Source organism: Ovis aries, chromosome 1 (assembly GCF_016772045.2).
Source record: "Ovis aries strain OAR_USU_Benz2616 breed Rambouillet chromosome 1, ARS-UI_Ramb_v3.0, whole genome shotgun sequence".
In the NCBI taxonomy this organism is placed as follows: Eukaryota; Metazoa; Chordata; class Mammalia; order Artiodactyla; family Bovidae; genus Ovis; species Ovis aries.
The window spans coordinates 215,723,693-215,748,309 of NC_056054.1; the positions used below are offsets into that span (position 1 = coordinate 215,723,693).

General features: G+C 42.3%; 1 protein-coding gene and 1 long non-coding RNA gene across 2 annotated transcripts; both read left to right on the plus strand.

Annotated features, from left to right (window-relative positions):
- Nucleotides 1-3,426: 3,426 nt before the first annotated feature.
- GHSR (growth hormone secretagogue receptor) lies at nt 3,427-7,351 on the plus strand. Its single transcript, NM_001009760.1, is given in 2 exon segments — nt 3,427-4,287; nt 6,420-7,351. Coding segments are annotated over 2 exon segments (1,101 nt in total). The 5' UTR covers nt 3,427-3,491; the 3' UTR covers nt 6,725-7,351.
- Nucleotides 7,352-19,841: 12,490 nt separating this feature from the next.
- On the plus strand, nt 19,842-24,353 carry LOC121816926 (uncharacterized). The gene is made up of 3 exons (XR_006056642.2): nt 19,842-20,072; nt 23,356-23,529; nt 24,202-24,353. It is a non-coding gene; the product is annotated as an uncharacterized LOC121816926 (long non-coding RNA).
- The last annotated feature ends 264 nt before the right edge of the window (nt 24,354-24,617 follow it).

Sequence of the window (24,617 nt, forward strand, 5' to 3'; positions counted from 1 at the left end):
ATCCCTACTGCCTAAACTTAAGTTTCTAAATGCCATTCCCCTCTATAAGTAGCAGGAATTCTTGGAGAAATAGCTGCTCCCAGGTCTAGAGTAGGGAACTTACACAGTAAGTTACTTACAAGCGGTGTTTTACTGTGCCACACATTTTGGCAAGGAAATGTGGCAAGACTTTTTCAAAGTCTAAGCAAGTCATGTCAGAGGCCCTTGAGCCAGCTTGAAAGGGATCTCATTAGCCAAAGATAGGATAATTTAAGCATCAAAAAGAAAAGAAAATACTGTAATTTGGACTGCTCCTCACTGAATATATGAAAATCTATGAATCCATAATAATACTCCTCAAAGGAAAAGGTATGCTGGGTTTTTATGCTCCAGTGTGGTTTTGTTCCTATCTGAACAGTTTAGCATACTCTGCTTCACCTATTGGAACTCAACTTTGAAGATCCAGCTCAGGTGGTACTTCCTCTGAGAAGTCTTCCCTAAAACCTCTGTGCAGTTCATTGTTTCTCCATATTTCAACAGAGCTCATTGTACATTCCTCTTTAAATGCACATATCAAACTGTACCGGAATTGCTTGTTTAACTGTACTTTTCTCTCCATAATGTAAGTTTATAAATACAGGACCTTTCTGACTTCTTCTTCTTCTTCTTCTTATTCTTTTTTTTTTTTTTTTTTGCTCATTCCCAGTACCTGACACCTACTAATAGAAAGTTTTATATATTTTTACAATATTATGTGTTGTAAATGAATGAATCAATTTCAATAGTATCCCCTGGTTTTTTTTTTCATCATCACACAATACAGATTTGTCTTTATTTTAGAAAATAATTAAATGCAGTTAAAATCTGGCTATTTTGGCCAACATGCCAAATTTTTGTTATAACGATTTTTAAGAAGAATTTCACCTATTTATTAGCTATTGCTTTTACACTCAGTAGATTAGAAATATGTCCCCACAATCTTTTCCTTATTCTTATTCTTAGGCTACAGCCTCCTGTGGTATTTTTATTTATCCCACTGTTTTCTCCCCCTAGAGATCTGTCTGCACACAGAAGACCACTGATAATGCAGAGTGCATGCTAAGTCAGTTCAGTAATGTCCAACTCTTTGTGACCTCATGGACTGTAGCCCGCCAGGCTCCTCTGTCCATGAGGTTCTCCAGGCAAGGATACTCAAGTGGGCAGCCATGCTTTCCTGCAGGAGATCTTCATGACCCAGGGATGGAACCCACATCTCTTAACCTGCTGCATTGGCAGATGGGTTCTTTACCACTAGTGCTATATGGAAAACCCAATAATGTAGGGTAGGACGTGTTAAAGTCAAATCTAGTTGCTATGTGAGGGCTTCTCAATTTGATGGCTTCTCTTGTTGCAGAGCATGGGCTATTGAGGGCAGGGACTTCAGTAGCTGCCCCCTGGCATGTGGGATCCTAGTTTCCAGATGAGGGATTGAACCCGAATCCCCTGCATTGGCAAGCAGATTCTTAACCACTGGGACCATCAGGCAGTCCCTCATCTTTTTCTAAAATAACGATTGTAATAGATCTTTGCTCCAACATCTGTAACATAGCAGTAGTAACCTATGTAGCATTTTCCAGTAAGTTGTCTGTACTAAACTTCCAGTCTCTCTCTGTGTGTGGACTCTTTCATGCACATATGCATACATCCAGCCTTAAATTTTTGTGGACTTTAAAGCATTAACGATTTAGTCAGTAGAGGTAATATAAACCATCTGTCAAAGGCATATGCAAAGGCACTAAAACGCTTCGGGAAAGCTGTCTCTCATACAAAGTCAATTTAGGCCACGGGTAGATGAGTGTGAATAGGCGCGGTCAGCGAAGCCACTTAATATGAGTCTGTATTTGGGAGGAATCTCCCGGCTCCCTTGCGGAGCTGGGCTGAGGCCCTGAGGCCAGAAGTGAAAAAGATGAGAGCCAGAGGCGGACCTCAGCGGGGTGAGCAGTGCCGCGAGGTAGGAGGAGCCGGTCGCTGGCCGCGGTGCTGAACACGCTTGTGAGCTGCCGCCAGGTTGGCTCGCTGGAAGAGGCCCGGCGGGTTAGTGAGTTAGAGGGCAGCCTCCAGCTTCGCTCCTTAGTTTGCGGATTCCTGGCTCTGAGCAGAGGACACTGTGACTGCGTCCAGAGAGAGTCACCTAGAGAGCGTAGAGGCAGCCTCCGACCCATACCCACGAAGCGCAGCTCCTGCCCCTCAATGGCAGTAACAGTAACGCTGCTGCCTATATTTATGTATTAAGCTACAACTTTTGATATCTATTTTCAGTAGTTTTCACAACATCCTCGAAATGTGAAGCAAAAAGGTTGATGATTTACCCAAAGGCTAATCTTTCTTATCCATGCCTCAGAAAATGTTTACTGATCACCCTCAACGTACCAGCCTTACAGCCTCTGCTACGCCCCCTTTACCAGCTCCCCCCACCTCTGCCACGCTAGCATGCCCCTTAGCTTTTCCTCCTCCTCCGAGGTTTGCTGCAGCAAAAGTAATCTCCTACACAGTATATGCCCTACCACCGCCCAGTTGGGAGCCTGCACAAAGGTCTGGAATTCACAATAACTTATTCACACATCTTGCTCCTTCGTTCTCAGAAGTCCACCAGATGGGATATTCAAATCTAGTACCTGAGTCCCCTGCTCGCTGTGTGACCTTGGACAAGTGGCCGCACCTCTCTAAGCCTGCTTCTCCTCGCGAAGACGATGGTAGGTTCCAGGACCGTGTGAGGCTCTTCCCAGGTGCCCAAGGTCTCCTCTCCCGTCAAAACATTCCCTACCTCCTTTCCCCAAGCTCAGTTGTGCACTCTCAGTTTTCGACACCAGGTTTGTAGCCAACTCTAACCCTTGTTGAGGCAAGTCCCGAGAACTGAAGGTGTTCTCCCCATATCCCCGCCCCCATCCTCGGGTGTGATCTGCCTTTGGGGCCACACTGGGCACGCAGCGCCCAAGGCTAGCGAGGGAGCGCTCCCGCGCGCTGCAGCATCGCAGTGCCGGGTCTCCGCTTCACAGCGCTTTGGGAAATGCGAGATGCAGCTGGAGACTGAACGCAAAAGGGAAGCAGTTGGTGAAGCTACTCCAGGGACAGGTACCTGTGTGGAGGCCGGCTGGAGGCTGGGTTGGGAGAGAGGGTCTTTGGGGGAGAGAAAGGGGTAAACGAGAGGTGCCAGAGCTGTGGGTCACTCTGTCCATCTCACCACCAGTGTGTGCGTGTGCGTGTGCGTGTGTGTACGTGCGTGTGTGTGTGTGTGTTTGTGTGTGTCTTCCTGCCTCCATCTCTCTCCCTCCTCCCCGCCTCAGGCTCTCAATCTCACCTTCTCGCTCAGCTAACTGCCCCTCCTCTCTCTCTTTTCCAAGCATTCTCCCTGAGAGCGAGCGCACGCTCCTCCCTCGCACTCTTTTGAGCCTAAAGAGACCTTCTCCCGGACTAGCCGGATCCAGCCGCTCAGTGCAGTCGCGTCCCTGAACCAGTTAAGCAGAACCGGCAGCATGTGGAATGCAACGCGGAGCGAGGAGCTGGGGCCCAACCTCACGCTGCCGGACCTGGACTGGGACGCTGCCCCAGACAACGACTCGCTGACCGACGAGCTGCCACCCCTCTTCCCCGCGCCGCTGCTGGCGGGAGTCACAGCCACCTGCGTGGCGCTCTTCGTGGTAGGCATCGCGGGCAACCTGCTCACCATGCTGGTAGTGTCGCGTTTCCGCGAGCTGCGTACCACCACTAACCTCTACCTGTCCAGCATGGCCTTCTCCGACTTACTCATCTTCCTCTGCATGCCCCTCGACCTCGTACGCCTCTGGCATTACCGGCCCTGGAACTTGGGCGACCTGCTCTGCAAACTCTTCCAGTTTGTCAGCGAGAGCTGCACCTACGCCTCGGTGCTCACCATCACCGCGCTGAGCGTCGAGCGCTACTTCGCCATCTGCTTCCCGCTGCGGGCCAAGGTGGTGATCACCAAGGGCCGGGTGAAGCTCGTCGTCCTGGCCATCTGGGCCGTGGCTTTCTGCAGCGCCTGGCCCATCTTCATGCTGGTCGGAGTGGAGCATGAGAATGGTACCGACCCTCGGGACACTAACGAGTGCCGCGCCACCGAGTTCGCCGTGCGCTCCGGGCTGCTCACCATCATGGTGTGGGTGTCCAGCATCTTCTTCTTCCTGCCTGTTTTCTGCCTCACTGTGCTCTACAGCCTCATCGGCAGGAAGCTATGGAGGAGAAGACGCAGCGAGGTGGTGGTGGGCGCCTCGCTCAGAGACCAGAACCACAAACAAACCGTGAAGATGCTGGGTGGGTCTCAGCGCGCCTTCGAGCTCTCCTCTCCCCGTGCCTTCCCCTTCTCCCTGAGTCTCCCTCTCTCTCCTGTTTCTTGAAGTCTATGTTGCCCTATAAATCTCTCAATTATTCGCTCCAGTTTTGGTCTTCAGCCCTCTCTTTGGTCTCTAGTTTCTCTGTCGTGTGTCTACTTTTTTGTTTTCCATTTTTTTCTGTCTATATATCTCTGTTTTCCTCTCTCCTTTCTCCTTCCCTCCTCTCGCCACTTGACTTTCTCCTTTGGTCTCTTTCTCTGTTTTCGTGGTGTCTCGTTCCTGGTTTTTCCTTCTCTCTTTCCTCTACAATGTAGTGCGTATTTGCCTAGAAACTTCCTGTCAAAACTGATATCTTTCATTAAAGAATCTATTGTGGTCTTGAAGCATTAAAGTTGATGTTAAGCTTCCTGCCTCAATATGGAGATAACTAAGTTGCATTAAGAAAAGCAGGTACTGGGAGTGAAAAAATCAGGTATTGACTCTAGAAAGCATTCATTGGTAAATTTAACCAAAGATGTGATCATTTGGATAATTCTATCAGAGAAGATTAATTTTTCTTTCAACATTGTGATTTGCTTTCTGACTTGTATTTTTTTCGGATAATTGCCTCAATTCTGTTTATCCTGATGCTGTTTATACAGCTTTGGAAGGAAGTACTGGGATCTCTGTTTTCGTACTTACCTTTCTCTCCAAGTAGGAAAGGCTAGATAAACTAGGATAGGCAGGCTTCCAGCATAAGAAAAGGAGAAGGGGTGGAAGCTGGTAGGACTTACTATCTCTCCCCAAGTGAGCCTTCAGAAAACATCCGGATGCAATGCCACACTGGAGTGTGTATGGAATAGTTATTCCATAAATTCAGCTTCTGTAACTATATGTGTTTGGTACAAGTAATAGAAAGTGTGTTCACATCCAAGTGAAATTGTAATTCTACTTGCTTTTTTTCAAAACCAGGATCTTTACATTTTATTATTTGGACATTGTAGTCAACATTTTGTACTGATTTGCATATTTAGTGCTTCTTAGCAGTCATTCCAGGATGATTTTGCATTGTAATTTTACAATTCCTGAAATCCTATATATTAAAGTGATAGAGTTTGTTCAAAGAATGCTAGTTTTTTTTTTTTTTTTATTTAAGACCAGTGATTCTCTTAATATGACTAATAGACCAAAATTTGCTGGTGCTCCTCAAGGGACTTTAAATTCATGTTGCTGCTGGGACAGTCAGTTGCTACTATGCAACTTAGTTTTGAGAGTACATTTAATAATTTCCTCTAATTTATTTTTAAACTGTTAATTATCCTCACTGGTGTCTCAATAGCAATGTTAATTTTGTTTTGCCTTGACAACTGGAAGGGAATCAGTCACTTGAGTGATTCCCTAAAGTGGCAAAAGGACCAGAATATTTTTTTCTGTTATTTTTCCTCTGATTTCTGAATTTTAAAAACTTAACCTAGAAACACAAAGGTCTTGAAAAAAAAAAAAAGCTACCTTGAAGGGGCAAAATTAAAACTTGGATGGATGATCATTAATGTTAGTTGGTTTTATGGCCTTTTATTCCTTACTTATGTCTATTTTAGGTGGAAAAGTCTCATTCATCTCTATGGTTCTCAATCCTGACTGCATATTCAGTCTTTTATGAAACTTTAAAAAGAAAAATAGAGAACAGGTGTCCTGGTCTCCTTTCTAGAGAGTTTAATTTAGTTAGTTTGTATTATATCCAAGGAATTTGTGCCCCAGGAAACTCTGATACATAACTGTGGCTGATTACAACCACATTATCTCATATGGATTTGATCTAACACATATAAAATGGTGGACGATTGAGACTAAATTATCAGGTTGCTAGAGTCAATATGTCAACTCAAGCACAAAATTACTAAAGTAGTTGTTAAATAGAAATGATTGGAAAGCTTAGTGAAAATGGTTGAACTGTTGGTCCAAACAGAGTCAATCTTGGTTAAAATATAGGAATGGGGAAGAGCAAAACATGATATTTTTCTGAAGTCAATTGTCATGCCACGCATAATCAAAACAAGTCCATGTCTTCAAAAGAGACTGTGGTTTGCTATGACATATCTTGAACTGACGTTCTCTTTCTCATTGTCTTTTCAGCTGTAGTGGTTTTTGCTTTCGTCCTCTGCTGGCTGCCCTTCCATGTAGGACGATATTTATTCTCCAAATCGTTCGAGCCTGGCTCTGTGGAGATCGCTCAGATCAGCCAATACTGCAACCTCGTCTCTTTCGTCCTCTTCTACTTCAGTGCTGCTATCAACCCTATTCTCTACAACATCATGTCCAAGAAGTACCGAGTGGCAGTGTTCAAACTTCTGGGATTTGAACCCTTCTCCCAGAGGAAGCTCTCCACTCTAAAGGATGAAAGTTCTCGGGCCTGGACAGAATCTAGTATTAATACATGATCAGCAATTAATTAATACATTGCCCAGTAAAGTCATCACTCATTATTCTACACCAGAAGCCATAGCACAGCAGAACTTGGGAGGAAGTTTGGAGGTTAATTTTGGAATTAGGGACACATAGGTCTGAAGACAATTGGGAACAAGAAAACAGAGACTTTGTAGTGTGTGAGCAGTTTGATTTGATTGCACACTCATCAGTGCTGTCATACATGATTTCTGCATATTTCACTGCCTATCATTTTTGCATTCTGCTGTTGGTGCTAGCAAGGGCTCTGTAGTTCAGAGAAGGGAGGTAGTGTAGAGAAGGCAATTAGATCACTTTTTACTAGACAAATTCTAACTCTAATTTCTTTTTCATAATGATAATTTTTATTAAAATAATAAAAAATGTAAAATATGACACTCAGAAGCTAGAAAATTTCATAGAGTCCCAGATCAGTGCTGTCCAAGAGAAATATGATGCAAAGCACTTAAGAAACCAATATAAAATTGTTAATGAGAATTTTATGTTTTTTATGTTAAAGTCTTTAAAATCTGGTTTGTTTTTTAAATTTTAAATTCACCTTAATTTGGACATTGGGTGTTCATCAGTAATACTTGATTTATTGCAATTTCATAAATTTTGCAGAAGAAAAAGTAGATTCATTAACCTAAGTTGTCTAAACATACTTAAAATTTCTCTAATAACTAAAACAACTATAAGTTCTTAACTTTAAAATTAATTGAAATTAGAAACTTAGTTCTTCAAGTTGCAATAGCCACATTTCAAGTGTTTCAATAGCCAAATGTGGCTAATGGCTACCATATTGGACAATGCAGCTCTAGAGTATATGGAAAATTATTGTTAATCTCATAGAAATGCTAAAAATAAATACTCATTTCCTGAAATGTTTTTATAGTGAAATTAGCATAGGAGAGTGTTAGAGTGATAAATTCTAAGGATTATACCTGAATGCCCTGTAATTTCTGCTTGGGAGAAAATGGATATGAACTATAATATGCATGCATTTTTAATCAAGTTGGGTTGCAAGTGTTAGTAATCAGGAAATGAGACTTTTTAAAAACTGTAGAAAATCACAAATTACCTTTTTTGGCTTAACAAAAATACTTGAGCCAATCATAAGCCTTTGATTTGTGAATAAAGAATAATTTACAACTTACTCTGGAAAGTTTACAGAAACTTAATAAACATAGTAAGTTTTCAAATGGTGAAAAATTCACAGCCCCTTCAATGCTACTGTTGATTGATATTCAACACTTCAAAAAACCCTTATGATCATTTATTTCAAAATGCCTATGCATGCCCTGTCTCCAGATTAGTTGTGCTCTTTACATCCCACTGCTTATCTGATAGAAATGTTTACTTAGATTTCCAGTATTCCTCTTCATCATAATTATGAATGATTAGACACTGTAAATATTATACATATTGGTTATAAATCTAAAACTTTCATTTATATTCCTATTATTCCTCTTATAATCAACTCTTTTATATTAAATATAATATTCCAAAAAATGATTTTTTCATAGTCCTCTGTAATACTAAGTTATATAAGCAATTCCTTCATAAAGTTATTGGTTCAGTATGGAACTGATTGAACTAATTAGGTAAATTATTGCCATGACTGGTTTTCCCCACCCAAAGTATAGATTATTATGCCAAAATAATCAATTGACTATTTTTTTAATGAAAACATTAATAATTAGAATAATTTCTCCAGAGAAATATTTCTAAAGTTCATCCTGACACTAAAACTATATTATCTATATAGTCTAAATGCAGAACTTCAGCAAATTGATTACTCAGTTAATTCTTTGGAGTGTATCTTTTTTTTTTAAATACTGAATCATTTAAGCCCATTGAATACTAATTAGGTCTTTCAACATTATTGTTCTAAATAGGTCCCAGTAAATCTCAAAGAGGTAATTCAATTTCCTGAAACCTTATTGTTTCTTTCTACAGATATATCCTATTTGAGAGGAAACAAGCAAAAAAAAGGCTTGACTTGATCACATAGTTGATTGCTTTGGAGAAAAACAACCCAACTTTTAATTATTCAGTGCACCCCACTCTCCACCCCCCACTTTCTTGTAGGTTCATGTCCATAGTCTCAGTACAACTCACAGGGAATAGTTTCCATAGCAGGGGCCACTATTGTCCTTCATTAGAACTCAGAGAATAGTTTTAGAGAAAGGAATTGTTAATCATGCTCTTATATGATTGCCTTTTTATTTTCGTAACTTCTTTGTTTCATCATGGTCCATAAATTATTTCAGACTCAGCGAAAAGAGGAACTTATATGAGGAAAAATGTTCCTAAAGGTCCTTCAGTTCACGTTTAGTATTTGCCTGGTATGTTCTAAGCGCTAGAGATTCATGAGTTAAGTATTTTTATCCCTAATGAATTCATGACCACTTGTGTGTTATGTTATAGCAGATAACTAATATATTTAAACTATAAAGTAAACATCTTCAGTTGACACTGTGCTGTGTACCTCCCTCTATTGTATATTTGCCTCAAAATATTCAGAATAGGCTGCTAGTACACGAACTAGTCAAATTTGTAGATGTAGTTATTGTCTGCCAGTGCATTCTTTTTCAATGTAAAAAAAATAAATAAATTGGTTTCGGTTATAATCTGTGTTTCTATTTTTCTGGTTACCTAGAATCAAGGTTTCTATTACCACACCTTACACTGTGTCACAAAATCAAGGGTTGGATTTTTTTCATTTTTGGAAATGACTGTTGTATGAGAACGAACTTTTGAATAATTGCTTTTAGGAAAATACTCATTGCCACAAACTATTTAAAATTGTAAGTGTTGCGGCAATGAGAATGAGAAGCACTTCTAATGTCCGGCCAGACCTTGAAAACCATTTCTTTATGGTCAGTTTTTTATTGCAATGAAGTTTCTTGTGATGGGATTTGACTTGAAATTCCACCTTGTCCACTCCAATGCTTTTACTAAGAACCTGAAATCATTATAATTTATAATTGTTAGCTCAACATTGACAATTTTAGCTGTGATTATATTGCTGTTTTTCATTTATTGCCTTACTGGAATTTAACTTTTTTTTAAAACTCTGAGACTTTTTTGCAAGATTGGTGCCTGAAAAATACTCCCCTGTCTTTTAAAAAAGTGTGTTTTTAAAAAGTGTGTGCATCTGTAAAATGTGACATATATACATACATATATCGAAATTTCTTGTCACAGTGTCTAAGTTAATAGAATAGAGCATTCTGCTTTCAGAAACACTGTCTTCAGTGTAAATAATGCCCTTAAAAGATAAAGAGAGTGTCACTCATGGTTCATAATCTAATGATCCTTCTATGATTTATTTGCAATTTAAATTACACATTGTCATTTAAAAACTGTAAATTAAATTTCAGTTTAAATTATCCAGGCCTGGATATATATAATTGGAACCTAATTAGATGATTAGTGACTGATGTTAACTCACTGAATTGATAACATGTTTCATCCAGAGAATGATCTCAATGTCCAAGGCAGCAGAAAGCAATGTGCTGCTGGTGGTAAATGCTCGCTGTCAGTTCATGTCACTTATTTATTCATATTAAATGAATTCAGCCATGTCGATGCTTGACAATAATCTCTTTGAAGCAGGTGATGGGAAGGTTTGGGCGAGGCCTGTTTTGGGTTTTTCCTTTTGAATGCAAACTTTGGCAGGGTGTTGGAGTTTAGCTATTTTGGTTGAGAGAATTATCATCACCCTTTGGAAAAAGGAAAAAAAGCTGCCGTGTCTGTGTCCCTCCCAATTGCTTGGATATTTGCTGGAATTCCAATGAATCATTTATGTTGTGACACATACCCTCAAAGGACTGCTGACTACCCTTAAAACTGACAAACAATTATGGCCTTCTGAAAGCATGTCTCATGTCAACACTCAGAAAATTCTCCCAGAATGTTTATAGATTTTCTTTCCAGAACTATTCTGCCTCCCAGCCCCAGAGAAAGTGTTTGGGAAGAATAGTTTCAAAGATTTTCTGTGATTTAAGCATCTCAAATCTAAAGATTTCTCTGGCTCAAACAACAAAAATATTTATATTTTTCAATTTTAACTTGGTAAGTTTAGGATACTAAAGAGCTCTTGCTCATATAAATATGTTCATACAGCATAATCTCCCAGTTCACTTATACCTGCTGTACTCTATGTCTGGGTAGAATTTACAACTTGGTTGATTTGTGTTGTCCCAGTATAACCTAAATGTGACTAATGATATTTTGTTTTGTGATTCTTTTTATTTAAGGTTTTTGTGGATATTAAAGAGTTTACTTTAGCTCTCCAAGTACTTGTATTATGAAATTAGGCATTGGTTTCCCTTTCTTTGGGTGTCCTTAACCAAATAAATGCTTAATAAAAAAAGCCTAAAGCTAATTTCTTCCACTTACAAGGATAAATCTTGGTGTCTGGGTTATTTAACCTCTACTTTTGTCCTAGCTTTAGTCTAATTTTGTCCTTTTAATTTCTGAAATATGTATTGTGCAACTCTGAGGAAGTGTTTGTTGTAGCGAATTTTATTTCCCCAGAGACTCCAATGAGGTATACCATTCCTGTTAAGTATTAAGACTTGGGGACCCTGTGATATACTATGATTCCCATGTTCCCCCAGCTTTCTGACACTTACAGCCTGTCATCCCCAGAGACAATGGTGTTGCAGCTTCATGGTATTATACTAATGTGTGACCCAGAGATTTCTGTTCTTCTTGCACACAGCATCCACTCACTGAATGTTGGTTTGACAAATGAAAGTTTCAAGACTAGCTTATGTGTCACTTGGACATTAGCTTCCAGATATATGGATTCCAGGTACCGATAAAATTTAAGACTAAAATTAGAAGATCAATAAAAGTGGCCAACTTTTATATGCCAATTAAAAGACTTTAAAATACCCTACCACCATTACCATTATTTCAATTTTAAAAGAACTTTAAAAAGAAAAAAAGCAGCAAGGACATAATCTCAGAATAAAGGATCAGCACAGTGTAAAAATGCAACATATTCAACATCCCACAAAATTCTATACGTCTGCTGTTAATATGAGTTAATTACAATTTGGAAATAGTGTCTAAAAATGAATAAGTAGTACTTGGCAGTAGTTAATAACACTAATCCAAAGAAGAAAATCATGGGATCTGTTTTCATTGATCTGATATGGCTTTTGCCACTGTCTTCTGATCTCTGCTGTCTAACCTCTCCCTCAGTCTAAGGCCACTCAGTGCCCATCACATTCTCCCAGGTTCCCTCCTATGACAGACCCTGGACCTGATTCAAGGTAGAAGAAGAGAGGCCAGCAGGCCTGCCCAGGATTTGGTAGGTATTATGTGCTTCTTGCATCCCTACTTATAACTAATTCATCATTGGTTCCTGATTTCATAGCCACCTCTTCCAAGGGGCCATAAAATTAACTATAAATCAACACACATCTCTTCAATAGTTCGACAATGTGTATCAAATGCATGTAAACTCTGCATCCCTTTTGATCCAGTAATTTCACGTCAAGACATAATTATGGAGGACCACAAAGATCTATATGTAATAGTGTTCCTTACCTCTGATTTGTGATAGTGAAAACCTGAAAAACTCGAATGTTGGAGAATAGGAAATCGGTAAGTTTCAGAAATGATAATAGTTTGCATGTATGCAGCACTGTGGTAAGGGCTTTCAATTCCATTTCTCATATGATTGTCCCAACATACCTAAGAGGAGGGTCTGTTATTCTCTTCATTGGGTGGAGGGGTTTTGTCATATGGTCAGGAAAGGGCAGAGCTGGAATTTGACCCCAGGCCAGTTAGGCAGTTGGTGCTCTCATTCCTGCTCTTCTGGAGCACTGTGTAGGCATTAAACATGTTATTGTTTAATTTAGAACTTAATAAAATGTGGGGAAATGTTTACATAGTATTAGTAAGTGAAAAAGCATATTATCCCATCTTGTAAAAAAAAAATTCATGTTCAAAACTTGAAGGTACTACATTCTAAAGTCCTAAGAGCATTTCTCTGATTCACAGAAATATTTTCTTCTTTCTATTTTTTATGGTTTTCAATCTTTCTCCAAAGAATATGGAGAATATTATATTCATATAATATTCTATTCTTATATATAATATATATGTTATATTATATATAATATTCTTATAATATTATATTCTTATAATAATAGCAAGTAGTAAACTGAGTTACTGCAGTTCAGAGACTGTCTATCTTTCTAACCCTGCCATCTCCCCAAGGGACTTGCCCTCTACTCTCTGCCTCTATCTTGCCTCTATTTGCAAGTTTCTTCTCCCTCCCAAGTTAAATACCAGAAGCTGGTAGATGCTCACTAAGTGGTCATGAGTATCACTGGTTACTTGGCAAAGCGTGAGACAGCCCCATTTTGAGTCCTCCTCTCAGGGGCTCTGTAGTCTAGAACCCTTCTCCTGTCTTCTCTGTCTGCCCTGACCCCAGCCAGGCAGAGGTCCCTCAGCAGCTTCATGGATCATTTACAGGAATTAGAGAGCCTGGTAAAACAGATGCAATGCTGGTGACATACTTTGGAGTGATCCGTTGGACCCTCTCTCCCAGGGGACATATGCACCTCTATTTATGGAAGGAAAAATGATTTCGGCTTCAGTCAACAGGAAGCAAAAGAGACAAGGCAAGCACTTCTAGTTTCCTGAAAGGATAGCTCTAGGCATGGCCACATGTTCACTATCTAAGCCTGTTTAACAGCATCAGAATCTTTATTGAGCAGCTTTTCTCTTTCAAAATTTATCTTCCAGAAACAAAGTATAAGACATGGTGTATGAAAGACTTTGGAAGCAAAAAGTTACAGGATTTACTCCTGGCTTCACCACTAACCAGCCATGTGACGGTGGACAAATACTTAGCATTAACCTCTCTGAATCCTGCTGTCTTGATACTGACAGCAGCCACTTTTCAGGAAAAGTCCTTCTCTGCTTCACACTGGATGCTGAGCGACGTGGAGAAACATCTCACAGCAGAAGCACTTGGAGCCTCCAAACATTCAAGGTGAGCAAACTCTCCTGATCCATCAAAACTCCATGGTGGTGTGTGGGGAGTCAGCTCCATTATCCTCTACAGAATCAATTTCAGGGGACTTCCCTGGTGGTCCAGTGGCTAAGATGCCAAGCTCCCAGGGCAGGAGGCCCAGGTTCAATTCCTGGTCAGGGAACTAGGTCCCACATGTTGCAACTAAGAGTTCATGTGCCACAACTAAGTCTTGGCACAGCCAAATAAATAAATAAAAATGGTGTTTGTTTGTTTTTTTTTTAAAGCTGCTGTTGTTTCTTAAAAAGAAAAAGAATCTATTTCAAACATTCTCGGTGATCTGCAGACCCTGCCAGCCCCTCTGCAGACACCTTTGCATGTTGCTTCAAAAAGGAAATGAGAAGCCATCACTCAGGAACTCTCTTAGCTCATTGCCACTACTTGGAAGAGATCGCGTGGAGCTGTCCATGCTCTTGGCCCCTCTTCTGTGTCACAGTGGGAGCATGCCCTCCTAAACAGAGCCCTTTTCTCCTATGCCCTCTTCTCTCCTAGAGCTTCACCCTTCTCCTCTCTGCTAGCATCTACCATCAGCACTTAAGCCAGATCTGAACTCTTTGCCATAAAGCCTTCGCTTAACTGCTGCTATGAACTGAATTGTGTTCCTTTCAAATTTGTATGTTGAATCTCTAATGCCTAACACAATGGTTAGAGATGAAGTCCTGACGATGGTTGTAAGTGCCCATACAAGAAGAGATACCTGAGAGCTTGTTCTCTCTCTCCCCACCAGTGAGGACACAGAAAGAAGGTGGGCACTGACAAGGCAGAAAGGAGGGAGCTCTCACCAGAAACTGACCATGCTGGCTCCCTGACTTTGGACTTCCAGCTTCCAGAACTGTGAGAAGCAGTCTCTGTGGTTTGAGCCCCTCAGCCTATGGTACCCTGCTACCCAGTGAAGCAGACTACAGCAACCCCACTGTGTCCTTCACCCTAGCTCTCTCCTCCCCTTTACAGCCCAACCTGCTGAAAAGTGCATCCTCCACTTTCTCTTATTCCACACATTTTATTAATCCACAGACATCTCAGGGTGATAATAGTACTGAAGAAAGAAAGTTTAAGTAAGGTCATACAGGCCAACACTGTGCCGGGACTGACTGGGTCTGTCCAATGGGGAAAACAAGTATGGAGCAAATAACTGCCTGATAATTGCTTAACCCTAACTGAGTTGCGTGCTCTGGTGGGGAAGTGCTGGGGTAGGTGTTGCTGTGTGAGCCCCTTTCATTCACCCAGCCTGGTGTGGGGCATGAGACTAAGGAGGGTATCCTGGGGTAATGATGTTTACACCATAATATGAAGGGTAAGTGGGAGCTAGATAGATTGCTAGATAGATTCCTAGTATAAAAATAGTATGTTGATATGGCAGAAACCAACATGATACTGTAAAGCAGTTATCCTGGAATTAAAAGTAATTTTAAAAATAGTACAGAAGAGATCTGAGTTGGGAAGGAATGTGCTACCTCTGAGGAGGTGAAAGACAGTCACGGGGCTGGAACATGGCAGGTAAGGGAAAGAGCGGCATAGAGTGGGCACTGCCAGAGAGACAAGGCCTCGGCAGCCATGCCAGGGAACTGACTGTTATCCTAAAAGCAGTTTAGAGCCAGTGAAGGGTTTGGAGTGGGAGAGTGATGGGTCACGTTTGCACTTAAAGAAGATCACTCTGTCTGCTGATGGAATGAGGTTGAAGCAGGAAGGAGTGAAGATCAAGAAACTTCTCTCAAAGGAAGAGGTCTTTGAGACAATGTGCAGTATTTTTTCCACACATGTTGAGATCAAAGGGTTGGTCCATGAAACCAATTCAGTGGCCTCTTTCAAGAAGCTTCCTCTTTCTGAGAATCTGCGAGTCCATCTTGCTTTAGCATCGATGAATCGCTGGTTTCCCAGGTCATCCATATTCTGTCCCGACCGAGGCAGCCACCCTGGGAATCAGCACAGCAGATGGTGGTGCGCAGATTGGAATGGGGAAATGGAAAACGTTTTCACTTTGTTTTCAAGGCCGCCGTCAGCCATCAAGTGAATGTCAAGCCCCAGAGCCTTGGCTGGCTTGAAATTCCCCATCAATTAGGAGCCCAAAAGAAGATGCTAGAATATCTTATTTATTCACAGAGAATATTTTCTTTTCCTTCCTTCCTTTCTTCTTTATCTCTTTCTTTAATATTTTTCTCTTTCTCTCCTTCCCTTCCTTCCTTCCCCCCTCCCTCCTGTCTTTCTTTACTTGTCTGCTTTGGGTCTTAGCTGTGGCATGTGAGTTCTTTGTCGCAGCTCACTGGTTTAGTTGCTCCACAGTATGTGACATCTTAGCTCCATGATCAGGGATCAAACCTGCATCTTCTGCTTAGAAGGCAGATTTTAAACCACTGGACCACCAGGGAAGTCCCAAGATTGTCATTCTTAATATCTGTGTAGTATTTTATTAATTGTATTGACTGTAATTTACTTAACCTTCTCTAACAGCCTTTAGGTTATTTTCCTTCCTTCTCTATTCTTCCAACCTGAAACACTCTTTCATTTATTAACAGATATGCACATGACTTGGATATCTCAGTTGCTTCAGCCATCTGCCAAATATCAGCAAATCTTCCCCAGGCAGCCTCTGTAAGGGAGCACCTCTCCCTGTCCCTGTTTTGTTTTCCTTCAAAGCACAGACCTGCAGGAACAGAGGGTCCCAGCCATGTGACTGTTTGTTAATGGATGAAAAGGCATTTCAGACTGGAAAAATACAAATGAAAATGACTTTCCGTCTCCAGCAGGATGATGTCTGAGGTCCTTGACAGTGTATTCTCCTAGTGCCTGAAGACCCCTGAATCAATTCTCGTGCTCATTCTCTCCACTCCAGCCTCCTGTTTGGCATCTTCAAAATGGAATGCTGGTAATTCCTCTGTGAAATATCTCTCTCTTTCCTCATTCCCTTGCTAGGCTCTGCCTCCCAGGGACTTTAATACCAAGGACAATGGATTAGCACCATTCATCCATTCAGTGTTTACTGAATGTCAACTTATTCTTCAAGACACATCTCAGGTATTACTCCCCAATACCCATCACTAATATCACCTCTCCAACAGCAATGAGGGGCAATTTTCAAGGTCACTAGAGCACAACTATCCTTGATCACTCCTCTCTGTATTTATCACACAGAGGTAATTGTCTGTTCATAAGTCTGGCTCCACCACTAGAATGTAAATCCACACAATCAGTTTTCCTTCCTAATGTTTCCACTCTACTTAAAACAGCAAGCAAGTTTGCTTGACACAAGCGAACTTCTCCATGTGCATTTGTGGAACCATTGAGGGGATATATACTAAAGAAACCAGAATTTTTAAATTGTGCAGTAATGCTAGAAATCTCTTTGTTGTGGTCTGTGCAACACAATCTAACACAAGATTGACTGACTTGTGATGGCTTGTCTTGACTATTATACTCCAAATCTCATAGAGAAATGAGTCTCTAAGTTGCATCTCCTAGTTAAAACAACTGAGCATTCCTGCCTATGCCATCCTTTTCACAGGGCTTTCATACTCCCCCTCTCTTCTGTCCCATAATGACCCTGCCAACTAGGATTCCTCCTGAGAGTGAGTGTGAAGCTCCTCACAGTTCTACAAGGTGACGTGACTTGCTGAGGGTGGTGTAGGTTGGTTACACAGGAATCAGAATGAGATTGCCACCTGATTGCTGGGAAAGATGCTCATCATCTAGGCATCATTTTTATTGACTTTGAAGGCTAAGCAGGATACTCAGGAAAAAAAAGATCTAGGTTCTACCCCGCATGGGTAAAATCCAAGATGAAAAGAGCCAGAGGCAAGGAGAGAGTCGATGTCACTCTGACATTCCATTCGCTTCTCTTGATTCCCTATAACCCCTCTTCTGCCCACCAGAAAGGGACTGTTGCTTAACTGCTGTCACGTCCGACTCTTTGTGACCCCAAGGACTGTCGCATGCCAAGCTTCCCTGTCCTTCACTGGAGTTGGTGATGCTATCCAACTGTCTCATCCTGTCATCCTAGAAAGAAATAGAAAGATGCTTCAATCATGCAGTGATGTTTCAATTCAAATGCCCTTAAATTCATCAATGTTCATGAATACTTCAGTCCAAAACCCTAGTTAGGTGCTGCAGGAAGCCAAAATATGAAGGAAGCACCCTCTACCATAGTGGATGATTTTATGAACAAAAAGAATTCCTATGTAAGCAATATTCATACATTCATATATAAGCTTATTCAACCAATATTTACTAAATGCCCACTGTGTTCCAGGAAATGTGCTAGGCGTTAGGGATACAGTGTTTGAAAGACAAAGTTTATGTTCTTGTGGTGTGCTGTGTCACCCAGTCGTGTCCAACTCTCTGCGACCCCATGAACTGTAGCCTGCCAGGCTCCTCTGTCCATGAAATTCTCCAGGCAAGAATAGTGGAGTGGGTTGCCACTTCCTTCTCCAAGTTCTTGTGCTACTTCCATTTTATTGAAGAAGAATCAGGATAAACATTTACCTGCCTTAGGGAATTTGCCCAAATAACAACCAGTGATGGAAGTGTGCGCATCCTAGAGCAGGATTCAAGCTTCAGCAGTCTGACTCTAGATCCCTGCTCTTAGCCACCATCCTATTCTACCTAAAACTCCAAATTTCTGAGATAAAATAGACCTGGTGTGCGGTCAGGCCATTCAAGATGGCTGTTTCCCAAACTTATGCTTACCAGAGGGGAAGGGTTTGGAGGAGGGACAGTTAGGGAGTTGAGCATCAGACCTGTACACACTACTATATTTGAAACTTCCCTGGTGGTCTAGTGGTTAAATGTCTGCCTTGCAATGCAAGGGTCACCAGTTCAGTCCTTGATCTGTGAAGATCCAACATGCCAAGGAGTAACTAAGCCCTTGTGTCACGACTACTGAGCCCAGACTCTCGAGTCCATGCGCCACAGCTACTGAGGCTATGTGCCCAAGGGCCCGTGCTCCAAACAGGATGGAATAGAGTGCCTTGCAGTGCAGACCTTGGCGCGCAGCTAGTTGCTATGGGCCCTTCACCCCTCCAGGACTGAGAACTGAACTGACTAACCCCTCCCAGCCCCCACCCCCACCCTGTTACCAGGGGACCATTAGTCATCCTTCTCAGCCATTGGTCAGCAGTAGTGAGTGTCTCCCTCAAGCAATCAACTATCAATGAGGGACTATTTGTGGTCCTGCTCAGTCATTCATTGGTTGGTGCCACAGTGGGCCCTGCCCACAAGCAAGCATCAGTGAGACCCTTAGGGAGGTCATTCACCCAACAATCAGTGGAGTATTTGCCCTCAGGTGCAGAGTGAGGTAAGAGGCTGATCTTAGCTTTCTCCCTGGGGCCTCCAGCTCACCCTGCCTTGGGCCAGGGAACAGGCTGGGGTAGGGGGGGAGTATATGTCCTGCATGGCTCCAGAGCCCTCACCAAGACCACTTAGTAGTTGTGGCACAAAGACCTTTCTCTGTTTCAGACTCAGGCATTTTGATATTGTCTGGCCTCACTGTGTGTTGGTCACATGGACCTCCCTTTAGATACTAGCAGGACTTCCCTGGCGGTCCAGTGGCTAAGACTCTACACTCCTAATGCAGGGACCCCAGAGTTTGACCCCTGTCAGGGAACTATGATCTCACATGCTGCAACTAAAGATCCCGCCTGCCCCACCAAGACCCAGCACAGCCAGATAGATAAATACTAATATTTAAAAATGTTTAAAAAAGGATAACAAACAAGGACCTATTGTATAGCAAAGGGGACTCTGCTCAATATTATGTAACAATGTAAGTGGGAAAAGAATTTGAAAGAGTAGATACATATGTATATAACCTGAGTCACTTTGCAGCAGACCTGAAATATTGTTTAAAAAAGATGGCTGTTCCCTTGTTTTCTGTATATCCTCTGCTCAACAAGGCCCTGCTTCACTCAGTGACTATCCAATCCTCTTAATTACAGGACTTCATCAGTAACTGCCTGCCGATGCTTGCCCCCTGGCCCAGCTGCTGGTTTCCCTGGTAACTGATGAGACAACGTGACATAACTTGCCCCTATAAATGGTAGCCTCCTTCTCTCCTGAGTAGCCAAGACTGCTGCCATGTCCTGCCTGCCATCTGCCACACATGGTGGAGCTGTCGTTCCAGGACCCTTTGCTTCAGACGTCTAAGATCCCTTGTCCACTAAACCACTGATGTCTCTGTCGCTGTACCTGGGGTCTTACTCAGGTCTCAAGGCTAAGCAACTACAAGGCTTGTAGGCCTGCAGGGTGCAGCCCAATAATTGATGAGCGGTCAAGAAACCAAGGAAACTCCTGTGAGTATTGAACTGTTGGGAAATGAGGTCAGGGAACGGGAAGTTATGGGGGTGATCCTGGGGTGATGGTCGTCTCAATGAGGGCTGTCTTTCTCTTCCATTATGTTGATATTTTGTTAACCTCAGGTCTCTTTCCATCTTAAAAGGAGCAGTCCCACATTCATGGCTCACCTAAATGCATGGGGCTGGCTGCTGAACACAGGAAAAATGCAAGGACCTGGATTAGATACAGAATATCAGCATACCCCTAAACCATCAACCCTAAACAACTATAGAAGTGGGCTTTAGAGATGTTAACTCAGGGACAGATTTGTGAATTGGATATGGCCAGTCACCTGGAAGGGTTTGGTTGGAACCTGTGGCAACAGCAAAATAATATTGCCATTTGTGGCCTTGTGGGGAATAGGATTAGAAAGGGATTTATAGATCTCACCTGTCTGCTACCTGTCCCACCTAAGACCAATAAGGTAATTAATCCAGCCCTGACTGGAAGAAGGCACAACCATATTAACCCTGTGGGCCTCTCCAGGATTCAGCATGGGTTCTGGGGACTGAGGATGAAGAGGTGGTATGTTTCTGCCCCCTAGGACAGAAACCTCAGGCAGGGGTAGCACTATCTCAAGATGCTGTTACTGATTCTATGTTGGATAATGGTCATAATCTTCCCTGTACAGCGCCTCTTAACAAATTTAGTCTGAGCAAAGGCAATCTGTTTGCAGACTGGGCACAGTGGAGGCATCGCTGTGAAATGAGTCTGCTTGCTGGGTCTATAGCAAGACGCCATTGTCATTGTCCTCTGGACTTTCATGAAAACTGGAACCTGTAACTGGCTGGCTTGAATGTTTGACCCTCTTGGACTCTTTATACTCTTTAGCTGCTATTGTCTGTATTGCCTTTGTGGTGTCTGGTTGCAGTGCCCCCGTACATATCTGAGCCCAGGGATAGCACAGAAGAGGGATGGACCAAGATTGTAAGGGTTGTGCAAAATGTGCAGGGGTGAACTTTATGGTCAGGCCATTCAGGATAGCTGTTTTTCTTTTGTCTTCCTTTGTGTCCATCCCCTGCTCAACAAGGCCCTGTTTCATTCATATGACTATCTAATCCTCCTAATTATAAGGTTTCATCAGTAACTGCCTACGTGCTTGCCTCCTGCCCCAGGCCCTGGTTTCCCTGGTAACTGAGGGGCCCACCTGACATCAATTACCCTTATCAGTTCAGCCACACAGCTGTGTCCAACTCTTTGTGACCTCATGGACTGCAGCAGGCCAGGCCACCCTGTCCATCACCAACTCCCAGAGATTACTCAGACTTACATCCATTAAGTTAGCAAAGCCATCCAACTGTCTCATCCTCTGTTATCCCCTTCTCCTTCCACCTTCAATCTTTCCCAGCATCAGAGTCTTTTCCAATGGGCCAAAATATTGGAGTATCAGCCTCAGCATCAGTCTTTCCAATGAATATTCAGGACTGATTTCTTTTAGGATGGACTCCTTGGATCTCCTTGCTGTCCAAGGGACTCTTAAGAGTCTTCTCCAGCACCACAGTTCAAAAGCATCAGTTCTTCAGCGCTCAACTTTCTTTACAGTACAACTCTTACATCCATACATGACTACTGGTAAAACTATACCTTTGACTAGATGGACCTTTGTTGACAAAGTAATGTCTGCTTTTTAATATGCTGTCTAGGTTGGTCATAACTTTTCTTCCAAGGGGCAAGCGTCTTTTCATTTCATGGCTGCAGTCACTATCTGCAGTGATTTGGGAGCCCAAATAAATAAAGTCTGTCACTATTTATATTGTTTCCCCATCTATTTGCCTTGAAGTGATGGGACCAGATGCCATGATCTTAGTTTTCTGAATGCTGAGCTTTAAGCCAACTTTTTTACTCTCCTCTTTCAGTTTCGTCAAGAGGCTCTTTAGTTCTTCACTTTCTGCCATAAGGGTGGTGTTATCTGCATGTCTGAGGTTATTGATATTTCTCCCAGCAATCTTGATTCCAGCTTATGTTTCATCCAGCCCAGCGTTTTGCATGATGTACTCTGCATATCTTTCTGGTGTAGTAGAAGGATGTGCATTGGTCTTCTCCTGTGAGAACTCCAAAAGTACAACTCCCTGCTGAACAACCATTGACAGGAGGATGTTGGATCCCATGAAAAAAAGATATCCCATGTCCAAGGGCAAAGGAGAAGCCCCCAAAATATGGTAGAAGGGGTGGTATCCCCTGTAGTATCAAACCCCATACCTACCAGAGATGCTCGGGGGGCCCAAACAAAACCTTTGTGCACACCAGGAGACCCCATAGAGACTGAGTCAGGCCTGCTTTTGAGTGTCTCCTGCGGAGGTATAGGTCAACAGTGGTCAGTCAGAGGGGCAGGGGCTCTGGGTGCAGCAGACCTGGGTATGGCATAAGCCCTCTTAGAAGAGGTCACCATTAACTCCACCATAGAGCCACCAGAACTTACACAGTACTGGGGAAACAGACTCTTAGAGGGCACAGACAAAGCCTTGTGCACACCAGGACCCAGGAGAAAGTAGCACTGGCCTGACAAGAGACTGACCCAGACTTGCCCGTGAGCATCCAGGAGTCTCCAGCGGAGGTGTGGGTCGGCAGTGGCCTGCTGCAGTGTCAGGGGCACTGAGTGTGGCAGTGCATGCGCGGGAACTTTTGAAGGTCACCATTATCTTCATTACCTCCACCATAGTTTGGCCTCAGGTCGAAAAACAGGGAGGGAACATAGCCCCACCCATCAACAGAAATTGCCCCTATGAATGGAGTCTAATCCCCTGAGTAGCAGAGACTGCTGCCATGCCTTATCTGCTGTCTGTCATGCATAGTGGGATGTCATTCTAGGACCTTTGTCTTTAGACATGTAAGATCCCCTGTCCAAAAGCCCACTGATGTTCCTGTTGCTATATCTGGGTTCTTTCTTCAGTCTCAAGGTTGGGCAACTACCAGTCTTGCAGACCTCTATGGAGCATGGCCCAACACCTGGTGTCCAGGAGCCAGAGACATTTTTTCAGAATTGGAAGCAAAACAAGACTGACTTTGTCATATTCAGATTAGATAAAATGGAACCTCCATATTCACACTGCTTGTGATAGTCTGTTCCCAAATCTCCAGCTGGCAATGTAATAAACATCAACTAATAAAACCTGGGCTTTGGAATGATGTGTGACTCTTCTAAGACCTAGTCTGCTTATGATTATAAAGTGATGTATGTTTGTTATTTCACGATATCTTACCACTCTTCCTAGCATGTTTATAAGTCTGCTCTTATCTTAGCAGGTACAGGGGACAAACAGAAGAACAAATTGGGAATGTGAAGAGGAAGAGCTAGACGATACTGCTGACACAGTAAAGCCATCACCCTGGTCTTAGGTGGCTCACGTGGGCTCCAGACCCTTGACCCTTCCAGAGTAGTTAACGCACAAAGGAGAACACAGCATCACTCCTCAGGTGAGGCTCCCACTGAAGGTGACCAGCCTTGGTTGATGAGAAGGGCATCTTCTAGGAAGCGTGTGCCGGTGGCTCCTGTCAACTTTAGGGACATAGCTCTGGAATACGAGAAGAGAAATCTAGTGATGGAGCCATAATGAAGCAGTGAAGACAGTGAAGTATTTGAGCAAAAGATTCTGTTCCCTTTCGATACAAAGATAAGCTTCCCATTTAGACCCTAGTGACAAGGGAGTAACATTATAAACAAAGGAAGGTACTGAACAAATGATATTTAAAGAGGCACTGTTGACTCAAGGAAAGCCTTGTTTCGAAGTTCAGTAATAACAACTCAGCCCTTTAAAATTCAAGAGGAAAACAATGCATCCACAGATCTCATGATTTTGGTGTGGCTTAGATTTCAGTTCAGGCAGGGTTTGTGACTTCACTGGCTGGTGCTAAAGAAACACAGGGCACGTTGACTCATTTCTGCTTGACATTTAACTGGCTGCATGATTTCTAGCATGTTCTATCTGACACAGGTATTTTCAGGATGGACAGATCATTCAAAATGATGCCTTATTTTTTCTTTTAAAGAGGTGGTAATACTAAAAAGGGAAATAGAAAAAGATCTAAGTGTTATACAAGTTTAAACTTCCAACCCTGTTTAATTCATGATTCTTTCAATCATAACAGATCATTATGAACCCAATGCCTACTTTGTCTTTGGCCTCAAGTTGAATATGCATGGCAGAAATCCAGAGGGGGAGCATGAATTCTCGGGTACTATATAATGTCTGGTTAATATGTATGAAAGACAGACATTGTCATTTTAAAGCCTAAAAAATGGAAAGTTTTTTGACTTGCCAAAGCATTAAAATAATATATAATTGATTGAATTGAAGATTTGTTTAGCAATAATGTGGTAAAGGTTTTGATAACCATTGCTATGTTTTAAAAGTGGTGGACAATGACACATTATATCCATTATGTCATGTAAACTTGCTATGAAGTGGAGGAGAAACAGAGGTAAGGCATCTGTCTAGGAAGTAGGTCAAACATTTGTCCACTATGTGGTCTGAGGAAGAACCTGTGCTAGAGACAAGAATAGG